This window comes from Piliocolobus tephrosceles, chromosome 15 (assembly GCF_002776525.5).
Source record: "Piliocolobus tephrosceles isolate RC106 chromosome 15, ASM277652v3, whole genome shotgun sequence".
Classification (NCBI taxonomy): domain Eukaryota; kingdom Metazoa; phylum Chordata; class Mammalia; order Primates; family Cercopithecidae; genus Piliocolobus; species Piliocolobus tephrosceles.
Window position 1 is genome coordinate 38,810,463 of NC_045448.1, and position 21,773 is coordinate 38,832,235.

Consider the following 21,773-nt stretch of genomic DNA (forward strand, 5'->3'; position numbering starts at 1 on the left):
AAAAAAAGAAAGAAAGAAAGAAAGAAAGAAAGAAAGAAAGAAGAAAATAACCAGAAAGAAAGAAAGAAAGAAAGAAAGAAAGAAAGAAGAAAGAAAATAACCAGAAAGAAAGAAAGAAAGAAAGAAAGAAAGAAAGAAAGAAAGAAAGAAAGAAAGAAAGAAAGAAAGAAAGAAGAAAGAAAATAACCAGACCCCTGAACTGAGACTAATTCAGGTGATAAGGCCAGACGAGAAGAAAGCCACCACTTAGTAAGGCTTTACATTCCTGGATCGTTATGTTTGAGAGCCATCAATTTGTCAGACAAACCAAATTGGACATATCTATCTTTTAAATATATCTAATGAGATAGTCCATAGCTTTCTCAAATAGATCACAAGATTCAGAGTTCCTGCATTTAAAGGTTTTGTGCTATTAAACAGCAATTTAACTCCCAGTAGCATTCTGTACCACTGTTTTATCATTGATACAGATAATATTGTTGGGTCAGGCACGGTAGCTCAAGCCTGTAATCCCAGCACTTCGGGAGGCTGAGGCGGACAGATCACAAGTCAGGAGATCAAGACCATCCTGGCTAACACGGTGAAACCCCGTCTCTACTAAAAATACAAAAAATTAGCTGGGCGTGGTGGTGGGTGCCTGTAGTCCCAGCTACCAGGGAGGCTGAGGCAGGAAAATGGTGTGAACCCGGGAGGTGGAGCTTGCAGTGAGCAGAGATTGCGCCACTGCACTCCAGCCTGGGCAACAGAGCGAGACTCCGTCTCACAATATTGGAATATTATTAATTACATATTACAATACTTATTTTACAATTTTTTCCACTCTATCTCCTTTTAAGGCCTTCTACAAACAGTAAAGCTCTGGTTCTTGAGTTTGTTTTTTCAGGTCTCTGTCTAAAAAAAAAAAATAATCCACATTCATTTGTGTGTACACACTACTGCCCCAACTTTCCAGTGTCTCCAATCAACCCCATCATTCCAAAAATGAGAAATGTTTCTACTTGCTTCTAATCTCTTTTCCTGGTTCTAACAGGCCTTTTTGTGGGAAAATCAATTACCATCTTTTAGAGCTAGTACCATCTAATCTGAAGCCACAAGTTTATAGCAATATGCCTACCCAGAGTGTTCACTAGAACTGTGTTGCTTTGGACCTTTCTCTACCACCATGGCCTCTCTAGCAAGCCTTAAAATCTGTAGTAGCCCTTTTCTTCATCTGTAAAACTAGATTAATATTTGTTACAAGTTACATATAAATTCCAAACTTTTACATCTCAAATATTCCCTGAAACAATACATTTGAATTATGTCCTTAAGACACTCTACTGCTGTTAAGATGTGAACAACCCAGACACAAGTAAGAAAAGAAAGTGTTACATACTGGAAATACCTCGATCCTTTTATAGAACCAGACCTAGATCTTCTGAGTGAAGCTGATCTTGATCTACGAAGAGAGATAGATCTTGATCGTCGAGGAGATGCTGACCTTGACCTAAAATAAAGAACTTTTAAGTCCATCTCCACATTTTTTTTTTGACCTGTTAAGACTTCAATTGGGGAATGGTGCAATGGCTTATGCCTGTAATCCCAGCACTGGTCTCAAGCCCAGGAGCTTGAGACCAGCCTCGGAAACAGTGCAAGACCATTTCTACAAAAAGAAAAACTAGCTGGGTATGGTGGCAGTGCCTACAATCCCAGTTGCTCAGGAGGCTGAGGCAGGAGGACTGCTTAAATCCAAGAGGTCAAGGCTGCAGTGAGTCGTGATTATGCCACTGTACTCTAGCCTGGGTGACAGAGCAAGACCCTGTCTCCAAAAAAATAGTGAGCTTTTTCTTTCTGTATTGGACTATCAGTGAATTTAATAATAATACAGAAAGACTTCAATTAAACAAAATCTCACCTCCGTCCCCTGCTCCTGCTGCGGGAGCGAGAGTATCGCCTTCCTCTGGATCGAGAATGTGATCTAGACCGTGACCTATTTTTCAAGTTAGAGAAAAAACAAAATGTCAGACAATAACTCGTTTTTAAGAGTTTGTGTGCCTCTGCTGAAATCAAATCTCAAAACTATTTAAATTTAGTGTCTCATTTGGAAATAAACTCTGGGCCTATTAGTTGTTGAGTATTTTTTTTTTTTTTTTTTTTTTTACTACCTAAAAAAAAGATTTGTTAAAAGCTGAATTACAACTTAGAATTACATAATATAAAACACTGTAATGTGTATTTAAAATAAACCTTGCAAGTTTGCAGGTCGACCCTCTTTGGCCCATGGTCTAGTAGATCTAGACGATCTAGAAGTATCTATAGCCGATCGCTGCATCTAGATGTTTTCTTCAATCTAACGACGATCAAACTGACAGCCAAATGAGCCAGGTGAGGCTTGATTGACGCAAGAAGATTTTTCTAGTTGGGAATGTGGTCAATCTGGTGTTCCTCTTTCTAAACCGGAGGGGGGCCCCAATTGTAAGCCAAATTTACTGTTACGGCGATCACCGTCTCAAATTTTCTGCCCTTTAAAGAATAAGGTGAAGCTAGGTGTAGATGACTCGAGGGGATCTGGCCTCTTATGCTGATCACCTCAAGGTCTAGGAGGATCTTAATTGTCGGATTTGCAAGGCGCCTCAGCATGATATCATAAGGCTCGTGACATTCTGAATCAAGGCGACTGACTCAAACGAAGAAACCTGAAAGGTTTTGACCAGGTTGATTATTAATATAGTAACATTTTTTTAATTAAACAAAAATTGTAAAATACACCTGTACAATTAACATTCAAGTTTATAGAAAAACACTAGTTTCTGCCTTGCTAATAAAAGAATTACTTGATTAACTAGAATACCAACCATTCCTTTATTAAAACAAATACCTGCTTCTTCTTCGCCGGCTGTAACGATGACAATCATAGGCATAATGTCCCTTTTCGCCACACTCATAGCATCTATCATTTGGATCAAAGGGACGTCGGGCAGGTGGTCTATCAAAACGTGATCTCCGAGGCATGCCTGTCGATAGTTCAACCCTCACTCGGGAGCCACAAATCACTCTAATAAAAGTAAATTAACAAAATTCTAAAGTTAAAAATATATTCAGGACTTCTGGATTTAAAAAGAACTCTTTCCAACCACTCCTTCCCCCTCACAAACTTTGGCGGTCTTTACTAAGCCCTAACTCCATCTCCGCTATCTTCTTTAACCTTCGTGTGCCTTTAGCAAGTAACATTCTGACCAGCTATTTAAGGTCTCTTCCAGACTCCAGAATCCAAGCTTAGCACTAAGTTTATTATCTAGCCACAGTGTATTTTAATGAACAGAAGTTTCATAACATCGTACTTACTTTCCATCCAGTCCTCGTACTGCATCTTCTGCATCTCTAGGATCTTCGAATTCCACAAAGGCAAATCCTGGAGGATTTCTCGCAATCCATACAGTTCTTAAAGGACCATAATAACTGAAAGCCCTTTCTAACTCTCCTTTGCCAGCGCCAGTTCCCAGGTTACCAACATACACCTTGGTTTCTGTTTAAAAACGCAAATAGAAGAATGCACATTATGCAAAACTTGGCCCAAGTTTCAATCAATTATTTGCCTTAAAACAGGTCATCCTCAAGATTGGGTAAAGCACATTAAATGCCCTCTATCCAAGATTGAACTTAGTCCTAAAACTGGTGAAAGTCCGCAAATCCCTGAAAAACTAGACTTTTGACAAAGTTCTTAACGTTCTAAATAATGCAAAGTGACCCTCCCGAACAGAGATGCGTGGTAGGATACACCGAAACGTGGGGCGGGACGCGGCCCGGCCCCGCCCCGCCCATGAGTCCCGGCAGCCCCGGGTGCACCCGGAGCGCGCGGGCCCCCAGCGGCAGCGGCGTCGGCGGCGGGAAGGCCTCAGTAGGGGCCGGGCAGGGAGAGCAGGCCTGGCACCGGCTCTCTTCCTCCGCGGCAACCGCCCCAGGCACAGGCTCGCCCAAGACTCCAAGTCCCCGCCCCAGAGCCATAAACCGCGCTCGAAAGAACTAAAAGAGAAAAACCAGCCGCCAGTCGCAGAATACGTCCCCATTCCCATTCCGCAATTTAACCGATTGTTTGACGAGAACACGCAGCTCACAGCTGTCAATTTCGTTCCGTCTGAAACACAACCACGATCTTACAGCTGCGGCCAGATCTGTCCGCTGAAGTGGCGGGAAAGCGCTGAGGAAATGCGCCACCACGGTCGTCAATGTGCGCAAAATGGCAGCCGCCGCCGAGGGAGGGGGGAGGGGGGCCGCCGGGCGGCTCCGAGAAAGGCAACGCGAAAACCGTCATCTCAACCCTGCTTCAGGCTGGATTGGGCCACAAAAATGCCCGAGAGTACGGAACTCGGCAGAGAGGTACACCCGCCATCCTCTGTCTCCCTTCAGCACCCCGCCCCCGCTGCCTCCGGCTTCGTATGGCGTGCGCCGAAGCCGCCATTACGCACGCGGAATAACCGTCTCCCAACCGCCGCGCCAACCCTACGGCCTCGCAATGCTCATTACACCCACACCAACGTCCCTCACCGGACTCCAGCCTCTTACCTCCTCCGTACCGCCCGTAACGCGACATGATGACCGACCCGCGTGCTCGGCTCTTCAGCTCGCAGCGCCCAGGGCTCGAGTGACGCAAAAGCTGACAGAGACCCACACTCGCCAACAGTCCCGGCGGCACTACGAGGAAGAGCCCGGGTTCGCATTTATATATGCGGCCGCTGGGCTCTGCGCATGCGTCATGCCGTTGTTCTGCGCGGCACAAAGGAGCTGGGCGGAAACAGCCGAGAAACGACGCGGAAGGAACTGAAGAAACGAGCACGCGGATGATGGGCGGAGGGATACGTTTCCATGGGAACGCCACGATCTCTCCAGTAAACCTGAGACCTTCCCCATGCTGTCCCGCCCCCTCCTCTCCCCCTTTTCTACACCCTCCTTGTCTTCCTTCCCGTATCCCTACCCCGCCTCCATTCGTTTTCCCCAGTCTAGGGACCCTCAGCCTTAACAATCTTAGTACGGATGCATTAGACCTGCCTATGAAATGCTGTACCATTTAACCGCTGATGTTGCAGCCGTCGCGCCTTTCCGTTTGGGGGACCTGGCCTAGTCAGCTACTCTGTGATCTTTGGGGGTCATTGGAGGTAATCGAAGGTTTGGCCCTGGTGAAAAGTCCATGAACCCCGCCATTCTGAGTGGTGGTTTTTACACCATAGGCTTTAGGAAGGATGACGCACCCAGGGACTGGTGGTAAAGCCTCCTGCCCTGCACGCACCCTGCAACTTCTTCTCAACCAGTCACCAGTTTGTCACCACCACCAGTCTGAGTTCTTGGAGTCTGAAAGACAAAGGAATAGAGCTGTGGGGTCCCGCCCCCCACCCCCCCTCCCCCGTTATATTGAAATTGTGACAAAACCCTGAATGTTTAAAGCATTTTGGGCAGTGACAATTTGGAAATTATTTGCACCTGAAGCTCAAAGTAACTGATTTTGCACTTCCTAATGCTTTCGTTTTGTAACACGTGTGATCCACCAATACTCAGATCCTGAGGACTGGGACTCATAAGTCATCTTTTTGTATCTCCATTCAGTGGAAATAGCAGCCTTGCGGCTCAGCCACCCAATAGTACCAAATAAATGCAAAACTTCTTAACATTAGAATTGCTCTAGACACCAACTACAAATAGAGAAATAGTTCTTTTTTGCTAGAAACATAGACATTACATCGTAAATTCTTGGAATACACAAAAGTTGGAAATGTACATTAAAAAGAACATCTTTAGGTATTCGCATTTTTATCTTTTTCATCTTCGGCAGCTTCATTTGGTATGTATACGTGTGGAATGTAAAGTACAGGGAAAGGAGGCCTAGTTGGTGAATAAAGCATGGATTCTCTCCAGGTCATGCTATGATTTTCTGCATATTTTTAAAATAGATTAAGTTATAGAGAGAATTAGTCTGTCTCAGGAAACTCTAGGAAGGAAATAGAAGCTCTGTAGAGTATATGTGTTCTCACTTAGTCTTGGTGATTTTTGTCTTAACAAGGTTCTTCTCAAAAGAATTAAACAATAATTATAAAGATCTATAGGTTCTTCTCAAAAGAATTAAACAATAATTATAAAGACTATATAGGGGCCGGGCGCAGTGGCTCACGCCTGTCATCCCAATACTTTGGGAGGCCGAGGCGGGCAGATTACCTGAGCTCAGGAGTTTGAGATCAGCCTGGGCAGTACAGTAAAACCCCGTCCCTACTAAAATACAAAAAATTAGCCGGGCATGGTGGCGTTTGCCTGTAGTCCCACCTACTCAGGAGGCTGAGGCAGCAGAATTGCTTGAACCCGGTAGGCAGAGGTTGCAGTGAGCTGAGATGGTGCCACTGCACTCCAGTCTGGGCGACAGAGCAAGACTCCGTCTCAAAAAAAAAAAAATTATATAGTCACTGAAAGATAGAATATAAATTCTGTACAGCTTTATTTCTTCTGTTAAGAAGCTATGAAAATTGCTGTTGAGGCCGGGCGCAGTGGCTCACGCCTGTAATCCCAGCACTTTGGGAGGCTGAGGCGGGTGGATCATCTGAGGTCAGGAGTTTGAGACCAGCCTGACCAACATTGGAGGAACCCTGTCTCTACTAAAAATACAAAATTAGCTGGGCGTGGTGGTGCATGCCTGTAATCCCAGCTACTTGGGAGACTGAGGCAGGAGAACTGCTTGAACCAGGAGGCAGAGGTTGTAGTGAGCCAAAATTGCGTCATTGTACTCCAGCCTGGGCAACGAGAGTGAAACTCCGTCTCAAAAAAAAAAAAAAGAGCAAAACTCTGACTCAAAAAAAAAAGAAAATTACTGTTGAACCAAGCATAGATAACTGCTTGAAAGACAGTGCATATTATGCTGTATAATTCCTAATAAACCTCAATAAACTTTTTTTGACTCTGAATACAAAGTCTAGGTCGGGGTTCGTGGCTCATGCCGGTAATCCCAGCACTTTGGGAGGTTGAGGTGGGAGGATTGCTTGAGGCCAGGACTTTGAAACCAACCTGGGCAACAGAACTAGACCCCCATCTCTACCAACAAAACAAAAAGTCTATAGCTATACTAAAGAAATTTCCAAGCAAGTAATAGTAAACAGAAGCAGTTTTAAAGTTTATAACCAATTGCTTTCAAATCCTGATTCACAGACATGCCTGTCTTGGAGACAGGTGTTCAATAAGCTAATTACATACTATTTATCCCTATGAAAGCATGGCCAGTATAAGGCCAGGCTTTGTTAATCTGGTTGCCATGAAAAAATCATAGTACTGTATACTATTTCCACAGACTATTCTACTTTCTACTGAACACTCTTTCTCTAAGAACAGGCAACCAATTCTTTTCACTAAATGTCAATCCAAATCAGGGAGATTTTACTGTGCAGAGAACTTTCATTCCTGCTAATTCTTTTTGAATTCACATTCACCCACATAAGTTTCTGCCTCTAGAAATCTGTGTTAAATTTAGATTACATTCTTATATTATTTGAATATGAAAAGTACTTAATTCAAATATTGTAATATTTCCTAATATGAAATATTAGTTATTAACATGTTACTATTGTTAAATTTTAACAGTATTATTAGTTTAGGAAAGGGGAGTAATTCATAAGCCTTTTACAGCAGTTTTCTTTTTTTTTTAATACTAGCTAAATGCATTTATTGATATTATGATATAACACGAATGTTTTGTAGGTATATAGGTTTCCATTTCAGTTAAGAAAGCAGTTTTCAAAATGTATCTGCATTTTCTACATTTGGTATTTCCAGATAAATATTAAAGAAAAAGTTCCCTTTTTAATCTTACTTCTTTCACCATTTCAGTTTCACTTTTAAGTCATTATCATCATTATCATCATTTGAGCTTGAATGTAAAAATGTTAAAACAAGAAAGGAAAAACAAATCTAAACCTTTTGCACATTAATCTTTTTTTTTTTTTTTAAGGCAGGGTGAGAAGTGGGCAGACCTCAGATTCCACCTCCTGGACCCCAGCTTCCCTCTCTGCCAGGCCAATAATCTATTTTTAATATAAATAAGTAGCCTATGCTAACCAATACTAGTCTTTAATATGTATTTATGTATGTGCTGTATGTGTGTGTACTGTAGGTCAAGTCAAACAGCTACGCTCAGCTTTCTTTTCTTTTTCCACATTTCATGATTTTCTGTTTCCTCTAGAATGCTGTTAGGACATTCTGGGAAGGAAGAGGCATGTTCATAATTCTTTCATACTGTATTAAGAAATTAATTTCTCATTAGCCAAGTACTGGACAACTGTCAGTACTAAAAGATGAGAGGCTAGAGAGAGAGAGCAATAGTTAAAGAACTGCAGTGCTCTGACCAACTTCAAGAGTGAAACTAGGAAAAAGAATAATGTGATGTAGGAATGCCCCACTGATACAAATACTACCTAAATGGATGGTTTAGGTGTGTAAAACAATCTAGGTAATGGTGAAGTTTTCTGAGGAATGTTACATTGTATTATGAAATGGCCAGGTGAGGTGGCTCATGCCTGTAATCCCAACACTCAAGGAGGCAGAGGTGGGTGGATGGCTTGAGCTCAGGAGTTCGAGCCACATCGCGAGACCCTGTCTATAGTATTATTTTTTAAATAATTGTATTATTTATTACTATTATTTATTTATTTATTTTGAGACAGAGTTTTGCTCTTGTTGCCCAGGCTGGAGTGCAATGGCGCGATCTCGGCTTACTGCAACCTCCACCTCCTGGGTTCAAGTGATTCTCCTGTCTCAGCCTCCCGAGTAGCTGGGATTACAGGCATGTGCCACCACACCCAGCTAATTTTGTATTTTCAGTAGAGACAGGGTTTTTCCATGTTGGTCAGGCTGGTCTTGAACTCCCAACCTCATGTGATCCGCCCGACTCAGCCTCCCAAAGTGCTGGGATTACAGGTGTGAGCCACCACCCCTGGCCCGGGGGCTGTTAAGAAAGAATAAGGATATTTGTGCATAAAAATACAATAGACTGAGTCCAGTGGCTCACACCTGCCATCCCAGCAGTTGGGAGGCCAAGCGGGAGGATTGCTTGAGTCCAGTTCAAGAGCAGCCCGGGTAACATGATAAGACCCCCATCTCTACAAAACAATTAAAAAACAACGCCAAAAACAACAGTAAACAACCTTCCATGGTATGTAACCAGACGGAATAATTCTAGGACACAGTGGCGTGGGTTTTTGTTTGTGTGTTTGTTTTTGAGACAGGGTCTGTCTCCCCCATCCAGGCTGGAGTGCGATCTCAACTCACTGCAGCCTGTAGCTCACAGGCCCAAGGCATCCTCCCACCTCAGCTTCTGAGTAACTGCATCTACAGGCATGCAACAGCACTCCTGGCTTTTTATTTTTTTGTAGAGATGGTTGGGGTGGGGGAGATGAGGAAGGGAGTCTCACTATGCTGCCCAGGCTGGTCTGGAACTCCTAGGCCCAGGCCCACTTTGGTCTCCCCAAGTGCTGGGATTACACGAGTGAGCCACTGCGCCCGGCCTCTTTTTTTTTTTTTTTTTTATTTGAGATGGAGTCTCACTCTGTTGCTTAGGCTGGAGTACAATGGCATGCAACCTCCGCCACTCTGGTTCAAGCTATGCTTCTGCCTCAGCCTCCTGAGTAGCTGGGATTACAGGCGCACGCCACCATGTCTGGCTGATTTTTCATATTTTTAGTAGAGATGGGTTTCAGCATGTTGGTCAGGCTGGTCTCGAACTCCTGACCTCCTAATTCACCCTCCTCAGCATCCCAAAGTGCTGAGATTACATGCGTGAGCCACCATGCCTGGCCCCATTCAAGACTGGGTGCGGTGGCTCACGCCTGTAATCCCAGCACTTTGGGAAGCAGAGGCAGGCGGATCATCTGAGGTCAGGGGTGAAACCCCATCTCTACTAAAAATACGAAAATTAGCCAGGCATGGTGGCATGCAGCTGTAACCCCAGCTACTTGGGTGGCTGAGGCAGGAGAATGGCATGAGCCTGGGAGGCAGAGATTACAGTGAGCTATCATGACATTGTACTCCAGTCTGGGTGAGACAGCAAGACCCTGTCTCGGAAAAAAAAATTAAAAATCACATTCAGTTTATACCTTCCCAGTCACTATTTGTGACTGTCTGTTTTCTTTAAAACTCCTGTAGTTTATTGACATTTTATTTTTTGATAGATTTGCAAACTCAAACTATTTCACTTCTGTAATTACATAAGCCAATTCCTTACACTAAATCTCGATAGATAGATGATATTGATAGATATAGATACAAATACAGATATAGATATAGATATCCTACTGGTTTTGTTTCCCTGGAGAACCCCAACTAATACAATGCATTATGCCATAAACAATTTTCTAAGTCATTAAATATTCTTCTACAGCATTTTGTTTGCATAGTATTCCACTATATAGGAATCCTCTCTTGTAAGAAGTTTAGATTGCTTTCATGTTTTATGTTATAGGTAATGCTGAAGTGAAAAACAAGTCTGCAATAGTATTTGATTCTCACTACCTTCCTTAATACTGGATGTTAATTTTTTAATCTGCCAAATTTGATTTTAAAAATGGATTTTTGGGCTGGGCACGGTGGCTCATGCCTGTAGTCCCAGCACTTTGGGAGGCCGAGGCAGGCGAATCATGAGGTTAGGAGATGGAGCCGGGCGCGGTGGCTCAAGCCTGTAATCCCAGCACTTTGGGAGGCCAAGACGGGCGGATCACGAGGTCAGGAGATCGAGACCATCCTGGCTAATACGGTCAAACCCCGTCTCTACTAAGCAAATACAAAAAACTAGCCGGGTGTGGTGGCGGGTGCCTGTAGTCCCAGCTACTCGGGAGGCTAAGGCAGGAGAATGGCGTAAACCCGGGAGGCAGAGCTTGCAGTGACCTGAGATCCGGCCACTGCACTCCAGCCTGGGCGACAGAGCGAGACTCCATCTCAAAAAAAAAAAAAGAAAGAAAAGAAAAGGAGATGGAGACTATCCTGGCTAATGCGGTGAAACCCCGTCTCTACTAAAAATACAAAAATTAGCTGGGCATGGTGGCGGGCGCCTGTAGTCCCAGCTACTTGGGAGGCTGAGGCAGGAGAATGGCGTGAACCCAGGAGGCAGAACTTTTAGTGAGCCGAGATTGTGCCACTGCACTCCAGCCTGGGCGACAGAGTGAGACTCCATCTAAAAAAAAAAGGATATTTTTGGCCGAGCATGGTGGCTCACGCCTGTAATCCCAGCACTTTGGGAGGCCAACATGGGCAGATCACAAGGTCAGGAGTTCGAGACCAGCCTGGCAAACATGGTGAAATCCTGTCTCCACTAAAAACACAAATATTAGCCGGACATGCTGGCATGCGCCTGTAATCCCAGCTACTCAGGAGGCTGAGACAGGAGAATTGCTTGAACCCGGAAGGCAGAGGTTGCAGTGAGCAAATATCGTGCCACTGCACTCGAGCCTGGGTGACAGAGAGCGACTCCATCTCAAAAAAAAAAAAAAAAAGAATCTTATATTTTTTAATTTGCATTTTGTTGATTTACAATGAGGTTGAACACTATGCTTATTGGCAATTTGTTTCTGTCCTTTGCTGATTTTTTTTTCTGTTGGGGTGTGTGTTCTAGCTTACTGATTCATAGGAACTCTTTCTACTTTAAGGACATCAGTCCTTTGTATTCACTGGTATATTTTCCTGACTTTTGTAGTATTAACAGTTAAATGATTATCTTAAATTTGTTATAGTATATGTATATTGAAAATAATCATAACTATCTGGTAAATGTTAATTTAGGTTGTTTCTTTTTTTTTGAGACGGAGTCTCACTCTGTTGCTCAGACTGGAGTGCGAATGGCGCGATCTCAGCTCACTACAGCCTCTGCTCCCCAGGTTCAAGCGATTTTTGTGCCTCAGCTTCCCAAGTAGCTGGGACTATAGTCATGTACCACCACATTCCTTACCTCAACTCCTGACGTCAGGTGATCCACCCGCCTCGGCCTCCCAGAATGCTGGGATTACAGGCGTGAGCCACTGGTCCTGGCGAGCCACGGTGCCCAGCCTAGGTTCTTTTCTTTTCTCTTTTCTTTTCTTCTCTTCTCTTCTCTTTATTTTTGAGAGAGTCTCATCTATCACCCACACAGCTCACTGCGGCCTTGACCTCCCCAGGCTCAGGTGATCCTCCCACCTCAGCCTCTAGAGTAACTAGGATTACAGGCATGCCCCACCACATCTGGCTAATTTTTGTATTTTTTTTGGTAGAGACAGGGTTTCGCCATGTTGCCCAAGCTGGTCTTGAACTCCTGGGATCAAATGATCCTCCTACCTCGGCACACCTCTACCTCTGCCTCTCAAAATGCTGGGATTACAGGAGTGACCCACTGCTCCCAGCATAATTTAGTTTAATGACTAAGTGCCAGTCATAATCAGTGGTGAAGACAGATACAAGAAACATAGTCAGAAGACAAACATTTAAAAATACAGGCTGGTGCAGCATGTCATGCCTGTAATCCCAGCACTTTGGGAGGCCTAGGTCAGAGGATTGCTTGAGCCCAGACTTAAACTGAAGCTTGAATTCACTTGAGTTTGAGACCAGCCCAGGCAACATAGCAAGACTTCATCTCTATATATAAAATAAAAGAAAAATAAAAATGTCAAATTAAAAAAATAAAATAGGACCGGGCGTAGTGTCTCATACCTATAATGCCAGCACTTTGGGAAGTGGAGGCAGGTAGATCACCTGAGGTCAGGAGTTTGAGACCAGCGTGGCCAATATGGTGAAACCCTGTCTCTACTAAAAATACAAAAATTTGGCAAGGTGTGGTGGCTCTCTCCTGTAATCCCAGCACTTTGGGAGTCCAAGGAGGGTGGATCACTTGAGGTCAGGAGTTCGAGCTCAGCCTAGCCAACATGGTGAAACCTCATCTCTACTAATAATACAAAAATTAGCCAGGTATGGTGGCACACACTTGTAATCCCAGCTACTTGGGAAGCTGAAGCAGGAGAATCGTTTGAACTTGGGAGGTGGAGGTTGCAGTGAGCTGAGATCCAGTCTGGGTGATAGAGTGAGACTCCATTTCAAAAAAATAAATAAAAGGAGAAAAAGAAGAATGTCCCTTCTAATGGGCTACATGGCTTTTCCACTCAGAACTGAGGCTGTCAGATAAATGTATAATTAACCTAGCTTTTATTTATTTATTTTATTTTTATTTTTTTTTTGAGACGGAGTTTTGCTCTTGTAGCAAGCTAATTGGCTGTGCCTGGCCTGATAAATGCACGTTTTTACACTTAAGATTCAGTTATGTTTCAAGTTGTTAGCAACAGTAATCACTAACCTTTTAAAAGCTAGGTTAAGGCCCAATGTGGTGGCTCTTGCCTGTAATCCCAGCTTGCTGTTTGTAATTGGCCTTCCATTGTACCCACTCCCACCCCAGTATCCAGGTGTTTTCTACTGGGAGTCCCCAGTAGAATAAAAAGATTTCCTACCAAATACTTTATTAATGCTGTGATAACAACTATTACTATCTTTCTTTCTTTTTTTTTTTTTTTTTTGAGATGGAGTCTTCCTCTTATTGCCCAGGCTGGAGTGCAATGGCATAATCTTGGCTCACTGCAACCTCCGCCTCCCGGGTTCAAGAGATTCTTCTGCCTCAGCCTCCCGAGTAGCTGGGATTATAGGCACCCTCCACCATGCCCGGTTAATTTTTGTTATTTTTAGTAGAGATGGGGTTTTGCCATGTTGGCCAGACTGGTCTCAAACTCCTGACCTCGTGATCTGCCCGTCTTGGCTTCCCCAAAGTTCTGGGTTTAGAGGCGTGAGCCACCGCACCCAGTCTGAATTTCTTTTTCTAACAGAAACAATGCTAGGAAATCTTTCTAGGTTTATACAACTCTCTCCATGTCCAAAGTTCTATATAACTGACCATAATGTTTCATTTCATTAAAAGTTAGTTTTAGGCCAGGTGCAGTGACTCGCAACTGTAATCCCAGCACTTTGGGAGGCAGATGCATGTGGATCACTTGAGCCCAAGAATTCGAGACTAGCCTGGGCAACATGGCAAAACTTCATCTCTACAAAAAAATTAAAAAAAAAAAAAAAGGTAACTGGGCATGGTGGTACATGCCTATAGCCCCAGCTATTTGAGAGGATTAGGTGGGAGGATCTCCTGAATTTGGGAGGCAGAGGTTGTAATGAGCCAAGATCGCATCACTGCACTCCATCCTAGGCAACAGGGCAAGACTCTGTCTCAAAAAACAAAAAAAAAAAAAAAAAGAAAAGAAAATAGAAAGCTACATATATTCCCTTTTCTGGCCAGATTCTTGTCCCCCAAGGCCTTCCCATAGAGAAATTTTACAGCTATCACAGTACAGTTCTACAACATGATCTTATGAAATTGATATGTTGGAATAATGGTTACAAAATAATTCTTTTGCTTACAAAGGATTTACTTTGCAGTTTTTTTTGTTTTGTTTTGTTTTGTTTCTTTGAGACGAAGTCTCGCTCTTGTCCCCCAGGCTGGAGTGCAATGGCACGATCTCGGCTCACTGCAACCTCTGCCTCCCGGGTTCAAGTGATTCTCCTGCCTCGGTCTCCTGAGTAGCTGGGATTACAGGTGTGCGCCACCATGCCCGGCTCATTTTTTTGTATTTTTAGTAGAGATGGGGTTTCACCATATTGGCAAGGCTGGTCTCAAACTCCTGACCTCAGGTGATCTGCCCACTTCGGCCTCCCAAAGTGCTGGGATTACAGGTGTGAGCCACCACGCCCAGTCTGCAGTGTTTTTAAAAAACCATTTTTTCCTCATCTATAGTTGAATTTAGAAATTTTTTAAAAAGCATGTTTTGTTTAGTACCTTCCAAATGATTTGAACTTTTCAGAAATGCATCTTCTGGGTAACTGAAATTATTTTTTATTCCCCCCTTGTCTGACATAGATGATAATATCCTAATGCCGCACCTTACAGATAGTTGTTTGTTTGTCTCTATTTTAACAGCAACACCTCAGACTGAGCTTTGTGTGGAAGAAGTGACCTCAATCAGGAGATCAGGAGCTACCCTGATTACAACCACATCACTCCACTTCCACTTCAGATATTTCTCATCTGTAAGTGGGGAAACAAATAATGTCACTTACTCTAAGTAAAATAAAAAGTAATCAAGAGGACAAGTTTGAAGATGCCTGTGAAAGTATCCCTGTGGCAACAACGATGAATCTACCATCTTCCTTGGAAGAATGCACCACTGGATTGTATTTATTTCTAAATAATAGATTCTCAGATGCAATAAATCTCATTCATCCATGGTCTAAAAACAGCATATACCATTCCCTAATGTATGGTATCCTTATGGTTGTCAAGGCCGTACTGACTTTTGAACCACAGGATTTACGGATTGGAATGATGGCTGCAAAGGATGCTTTGAAAACCTGTGACAATTTCCGAAAAAAACCTAAAATGACACTGTCTCATCTAGTAAGTAGACAGGGAATAACGGCTATCACAGAAGAGGAATTGCATGCAGAAGTCTGTTATGCTGAGTGTTTGATGTTGAAATCCTTTATATCACTTATACAGGAGGAGAGCATGCTTGCTTTTCTTAAAAGCGGGATCAGTGTTGGGTCAAGTTACCACATATACAAAGACTGTCAACAAGTATTAACACAGATCCCTGACAACCAAAGCAAAGCCCACAAACACCTGGTTGGAGGTATAAAATTTGGACTTGGAGTGTTCAATTTGATGTTATCACTTATGCCACCAAAAACACTTAAACTACTCAATATTATTGGATATTCTGGTGATAGAGAAGTAGGCTTAGCTTTGCTTCACGAGAGTGCATCTGAAACCCATATAAATAATATCTTAAGTCTTTTGATTCTACTCTTTTATTACAATTATGTCTATGTAGCTTTTGGTGTTGAAAAGGTTTACAATTCTGCTACAGAGGATCTCTTCCTAGTCTACCTCCAGAAATTTCCAAACTGTGTCATATTTAAATTTTTCCATGCACGTTCTAGTATGCTGAAAGGAAATTTTGAAAATGCACAGTTAAAATTACAGGAGTGCATTTTTACTCAGAATGAATGGAAGCAGGTTCATCACCTCTGTTACTGGGAATTCATGTGGTGCCACATTTTACTGCAGGATTGGAGGCAGGCTTACCACTATGCCAATCTACTGTCTCAACACAGCAGATGGTCCAAGGCAATATATGTGTACAGTAAAGCTATCACCCTGGCTTTGCTTCCTTCTGATTTTGTGAAATCAGTAAGTGAGAATATGAACTCTCTCTTCTTAAGAGTGGAAAGCCTGAAAATCAAATTTTTAGGCAGTGCTGTGCCAATAGAGAAGTTTGTTGCAGAGAAGGGTCGGCGCTATGGCACTACAACAGGCTGGTTTACAGCCCAGCCCCTTCTGGAGTTCATATATGCCTGGAGTGGTTTCCTAGTCATGAGCAGAAAGAATGAGCTTATTTCAAGCTGGCTGTCAATAATCGACAAAGGAGAAGACCTTTTACAAGAAAATCCACATAAAGTGTATGGCACAGATGACATAAGTTTATTAAATTTACTGAAAGGCCTATGCCTGAAACACTTAGGCAAATATTCAGAGGCTGAGTATTACTTTAATTGTGTCATTCAAAAGAAGAAATTATTAAAATATGACCACTATTTGGTGCCATATACTTACTATGAACTGGGAATCTTACACTATCTAAAAGGAGACTATGACAGTGCAACAAAAAACCTAGACAACGTAAGAAATTACAAAGACTATTCCATGGAAACTCGATTACAGTTTAGGACTCACATAGCACTTGAACAAATAGCCAGAGAAAAATGACTTAAACACAAAGTGTGGTTTTGTTTAGTAGAAGTGAAATATCTACAGTGAGCAAGTAATTAACAGGTAGAAAAATCATATCTTTGCGGAAAAAATCCAAGAGGCAGCTGCCAAGAATCTGATCAGTAATGAGAAAGGGGTGGGCAATGACTTTTCCCTTTTTCTTTCTCATACCTATAAAATGCAATGTCTTAGAGGCAAATGAGATGAAGCACATTCTTGAAAACGAAAAGGCAAATGATGTACATTAAAAAGAATTCTCTCTTATGTTATAAATTCATCAATTATGTTAGAGAACATTTTCAAAACCTCAAAAACATTTTTAACATCTCACTAATTTATACAACTCACTATGCTAGGAATCCCAGTGCCCTATGCATATTTTTATTTAATTGTTTTTCTCTCGGCCTTAGTGTCATCTTCTTGGAAACCTTTGTGCCATGACAGCCAGGTGGAGGAAGACGTGAATACATAGGCTGAAGTGTAAAAGAAGAAAGATGAGGCAGAAGTCCAAGTCAACTAGTAGCTTGTGTACCCAGAAACATCGAATGCCAGAGGCTGGAGATGCTGGTACAAGTTGTTGGACTGCATGCTGCTGTCTAAGTGGATCTAGAGCTTCCATCACCATCTGATAACGGAAACCACCTCTGATACCCATCTTGCTTGTAACCAAAACAGCCCATGTTGGTTCTTTGTCCTGGAACTGTGACATTCTGTACTATTTCTCTGTTCACTTGTGGCTGAGTATAACAAGCATACAATAAATCACCTCTTCTGCTGTCTTAGCTGAAGAATGAAAAAATTTTAAAAAAGACAAATTTCCAAATGATGCACCGAATGGCACAGACTCTGAATGATTTTCCATTATACACAATCATTTTTATTGGCTTTTTATACCAGAGGGGCTTGTCCGCCCTGTGTGATCAATAGTATTTCTTACCCTTTTTTAGTAAGAAGCAGAATGTGAGTTTATAATTTGCCACAGGATAGAGAAGAAAGCCGTCTCCTTCTTCTACACACACATAAACTCTTTGAAGATAACTGGGAGAGGCCGAGAAGATAGATGCAGTGGCGGTCAGAGGAAAAGTTTTGTTACCATGTAATCCTCCCTTTAGTTGTCCTCCCTGAGGTGTAATTCTTAATAAGACCAGCTCTTCAACATAATTAAACTGATGGCATCTATCCATTGTGAGTGGGTTAATCTGAGAGTAAATAGCAGCTGTAGGGATGGGGCTTGGTATTGTTTTACTTGCCTTAGGGATAAAAAAAAAATGACCTAATTTCCAAGTCATTAAGTCTGGCTAAGTGTGTCTTCCTGGTAGTCACCCTTTGAAACAGAAGTTGCACCGGGTGCGGTGGCTCACCCCTGCAATCCCAGCACTTTGGGAGGCCGAGGCGGGTGGATCACGAGGTCAGGAGATCGAGACCATCCTGGCAAACATGGTGAAACCCCGTCTTTACTAAAAAGTACAAAAAATGAGCTGGGTGTGGTGGTAGGCGCCTGTAGTCCCAGCTACTTGGGAGGCTGAGGCAGGAGAATGGTGTGAACCCGGGAGGCAGAGCTTGCAGTGAGCAGAGATCACGCCACTGCACTCCAGCCTGGGCACAGAGGAGACTCTGTCTCGGAAAAAAAAAAAAAAAAACCAAAAAAATAAAAAAACCAGAAGTTGCTAGAAAAGCATAGCTTGCTAAAAACACATCAACGAAACATGCTACCTTAATACTTTGGGTATCCAAACAACCAACTAAGACAAGATGAGGAGTTGGTATTTCAAGATTTAGCAGTTTGCTTTTTAAAACATTTTCCTCATCAATTAAAAATAGACTTTAAAGTGAATAATTATGCTTGAGCTATTCTTTATTATTTAATTAGTATGGTTATAGTGGTTAAGAGGGCAAGTTCTGGACTGATAACCTGAATTTGTATCCCAGTTCTGCCACTAACTAGCTGTGTGTGGCCTTGGGCCTCTGTAGCTCAGATTCCTTGGCTATAAAATAGGGATAATAATAGTATCTGTCTCGTGGTTTTGCTATGTTAAAATTGAGCTAATAAACATTTATTATTACAATTACTACTACTACTATACTACTACTACATTGTTCTGCAGTGGAGGGAACTTTCTTTGAAAGAGCAAAGGTCCTGTCGTTACTTGCTTTGTCAATCTGAAATTTGACCTGTTAATTTACTTTTTCTGTCCTGTTTATTTAGGTCACTTATGAAACAAGAAACTCTCTGCCTAAATGTTTTTGTGTTTTGTAAAGTATTTCAACTTCTTCCAGTGAAGAGCACATTTATTAATTGCTTAAACAAATATGTATTGAATGTCTACTGTATGCAGGTACTGAACAGTGCTGAGGACATAAAGTTGGTTTCTCTTCTGAGGGCCTTACTAGGGAGATAATTTAGAAAAGGATTTTGTTTGGCCAGGCACGGTGGCTCACACCTGTAATCCCAGCACTTTGGGAGGCCGAGATGGGTGAATCACTTGAGGTTAGGAGTTCGAGACCAGCCTGGCCAATATGGCGAAACTCCATCTCTACTAAAAATACAAAAATTAGCCGGGCATGGTGGTGCTCACCTGTAATCCCAGTTACTGGGGACGCTGAGGCATGAGAATCACTTGAACCAGTGAAGCGGAGGTTGCAGTGAGTCAAGGTTGCATCACTGCACTTCAGCCTGGGCGACAGAGTGAGAACCTATCTCAAAAAAAAAAAAAAAAGAAAGAAAGAAAAGGGTTTCATTTGAGTGGAAACACTCAAAACACAGGAATTAAATGGGCATTAATTTGTCCCAAACAAAAGAAATCTGAAGGTAGGTAGTTCAGGTCTGATAGTTCATGGCTCTTTTGATTTTTCTTTTATCTTTCTACTTAGCATGTAAGCCTTCTCATGCATGTCTCCTCATGATGGAAAGAGGCTGCCTCACCTCTAGGCCTTATGTCCAAGTCAGGCAGGCTGGAGGAAGAATGGTAAAGCAACAAAAAGATCTTCCTCCTTCCTAGGAGGTTTCGCCTTTTTTATTCCAGAAGGGATGGCCTTCTTAGAGACTTCCATGTATATCTCATTGGCTAGATGTATTCATATGGCCAGTCCTACCTGCAAGGGAAACTGAAGATTTTTAGCTTTGAAGCCTCATAAGAAGGTTGTGTGAAATGGTTAAGTGAACCAAGCTACATACAGCAGCTGCCAAAACACATATGTCAATAACAATAAGCTACCAAGTGGTATCAAGGGACATAGTTAAAAAGGGTAGTAGGCTGGGCATGGTGGCTCATGTCTATAATCCCAACACTTTGGGAGGCCGAGGCGGGCAGATCACTTGAGGTCATGAGTTTGAGAAGAGCTTAGCCAACATGGCAAAACTCCTTCTCTACTAAAAATACAAAAAATTAGCTGGCTATGGTGCCGGGCACCTGTAATCCCAGCTACTTGGGAGGCTGAGGCAGGAGAATCGCTTGAACCTGGGAGGCAGAGGTTGCAGTAAGCTGAGATGGCGCCACCGCATTCCAGCCTGGGCAACAGAGCAAGACTCCATCTCAAAAAATGAAAAATACAATAAAATAAAAAGGGTACTAGGTGGAGTTTCCAGATAGCTGAACACATAGAGATTCCTGGAGGGTGGTGCACCCAGGGAGGACACAGATGCTCCACGTCCCATCCCCCATATGCATTTCTTTCTTTTTCTTTCTTTCCTTCCTTCCTTCCTTCCTTCCTTCCTTTCTCTCTTTCTTTCTTTCTTTCTTTTTTCTTTCCCTCCCTCCCTCCCTCCCTCCCTCCCTCCTTCCTTCCTTCCTTCCTTCCTTCCTTTCTCTCTCTCTCTCTCTCTCTCTCTTTCTTTCTTTCTTTTTTTTTGAGACAGAGTTTCACTCTTGTCGCCTAGGCTGGAGTACAATGGCATGATCTTGGTTCACTGCAACCTCCACCTCTCAGGTTCAAGTCATTCTCCCGCCTCAGTCTCTCAAGTAGTTGGGACTACAGGGGCACACCACCACGCCCGGCTCATTTTTGTATTTTCTGTAGAGATGGGGTTTCACCATGTTGGCCAGGCTGGTCTTGAACCCCTGACTGCAGGCGATCCACCCACCTCGGCCTCCCAAAGTGCTGGGGTTACAAGTGTGAGCCACTGGGCCTGGCCCCCCATGTACATTTCTTCATATGTATCCTTTATAATATTGTTTATAATAAACTGGTAAATGTTGGATCAGGTAGTAATTCATATAGGAGTACTGAGCTTGAAAGAATCATAAGAACTGGCCCAACATGCAGAAGAAACAGAAGCCAATGGCATTGATGTCACTGCACTTTTCTTTTCAAACCATGAAACAAAGATGCTCTGATTAATTTTCTAATGGAGGCAGCTGCTGCTACCCTTGCATTGCCATTTTATTACTATCACATTCCTGCCCTGACAGGGGTAAAGATTTGTGCTGAGAAGCTGTTTGATGAGATTCAGTGTGAGAGCCCCACTTACTTTTTTTTCTCTTCTTTTTTTTTTTTTTTTTTTTTGAAGACAGAGTCTGGCTCTCACCCAAGCTGGAGTGCAGTGGCACTATCATGGCTCACTGCAACCTCTCTGCCTCCTGGGCTCAAGCAATCCTCCCACCTCAGCCTCAAGAGTAGCTGGGACTACAGGCATGTGCCTCCACACCCAGACAAAATGTTGTATTTTTTGAGGTGACGGGGTTTCACCATGTTGCCCAGGCTGGTCTGAAACTCCTGAGCTCAAGTGATCTGCCTTCCTTGGCCCCCAAACTGCTGGGATTACAGGTGTGAGTCAGTGTGGCCGGCCAAGAGCCCCACTTTGTAAAGGCTGAAATTCAGTGACATAGATCTCAGACTTCAGACAATGTGTTGATCAGAATCGCTAGCAATAGTTGACCTCCTATTGTGGATGGATGAGTAACTGTTAAGTGCTCTGGTGATGGGAGCAACTGGAGCAGTGGACAGATTTATA

The 21,773-nt window shown here is 42.9% G+C and overlaps 3 protein-coding genes across 11 annotated transcripts in view; 2 read left to right on the forward strand and 1 right to left on the reverse strand.

Moving 5' to 3' along the window:
* The window catches only part of SRSF7 (serine and arginine rich splicing factor 7), an 8,680-nt gene extending 3,878 nt beyond the window's left edge, over window positions 1–4,802 (reverse strand). For 3 of the 9 annotated variants that reach the window (XR_002732418.1, XM_023216304.1, XM_023216302.1), the window contains exons 1-5: window positions 4,543–4,802; window positions 3,325–3,505; window positions 2,858–3,034; window positions 1,895–1,969; window positions 1,385–1,486 (exon numbers count right to left, since the gene is read on the reverse strand). Coding sequence is in view for 7 of the 9 variants with exons in the window: in XM_023216304.1 (XP_023072072.1) it covers window positions 1,385–1,486; window positions 1,895–1,969; window positions 2,858–3,034; window positions 3,325–3,505; window positions 4,543–4,570 (563 nt within the window). In the remaining 2 variants the exon portion in view is untranslated. Of the gene's footprint in view, window positions 1–749; window positions 892–1,375; window positions 1,487–1,894; window positions 1,970–2,226; window positions 3,035–3,324; window positions 3,506–4,542 lie in introns of those variants that run through there. The other 6 variants (XM_023216303.1, XM_023216301.1, XM_026454764.1 and 3 more) reach the window with 4 other exon arrangements.
* Window positions 1–18,001, forward strand: part of GALM (galactose mutarotase) — a 112,860-nt gene extending 94,859 nt beyond the window's left edge. Inside the window, exon 8 of the mRNA XM_023216309.2 lies at window positions 17,233–18,001. The gene's annotated coding sequence lies outside the window, so the exon portion shown is untranslated. The remainder of the gene's footprint in view (window positions 1–17,232) is intronic.
* Window positions 3,463–17,183, forward strand: LOC111545360 (tetratricopeptide repeat protein 39B-like). Its single transcript, XM_023216300.2, has 2 exons — window positions 3,463–4,865; window positions 14,972–17,183. The coding sequence occupies exon 2, from the start codon at window positions 15,101–15,103 to the stop codon at window positions 16,817–16,819; it is 1,719 nt and encodes a 572-aa protein (XP_023072068.1). The 5' UTR covers window positions 3,463–4,865; window positions 14,972–15,100; the 3' UTR covers window positions 16,820–17,183.
* Window positions 18,002–21,773: the final 3,772 nt, after the last annotated feature.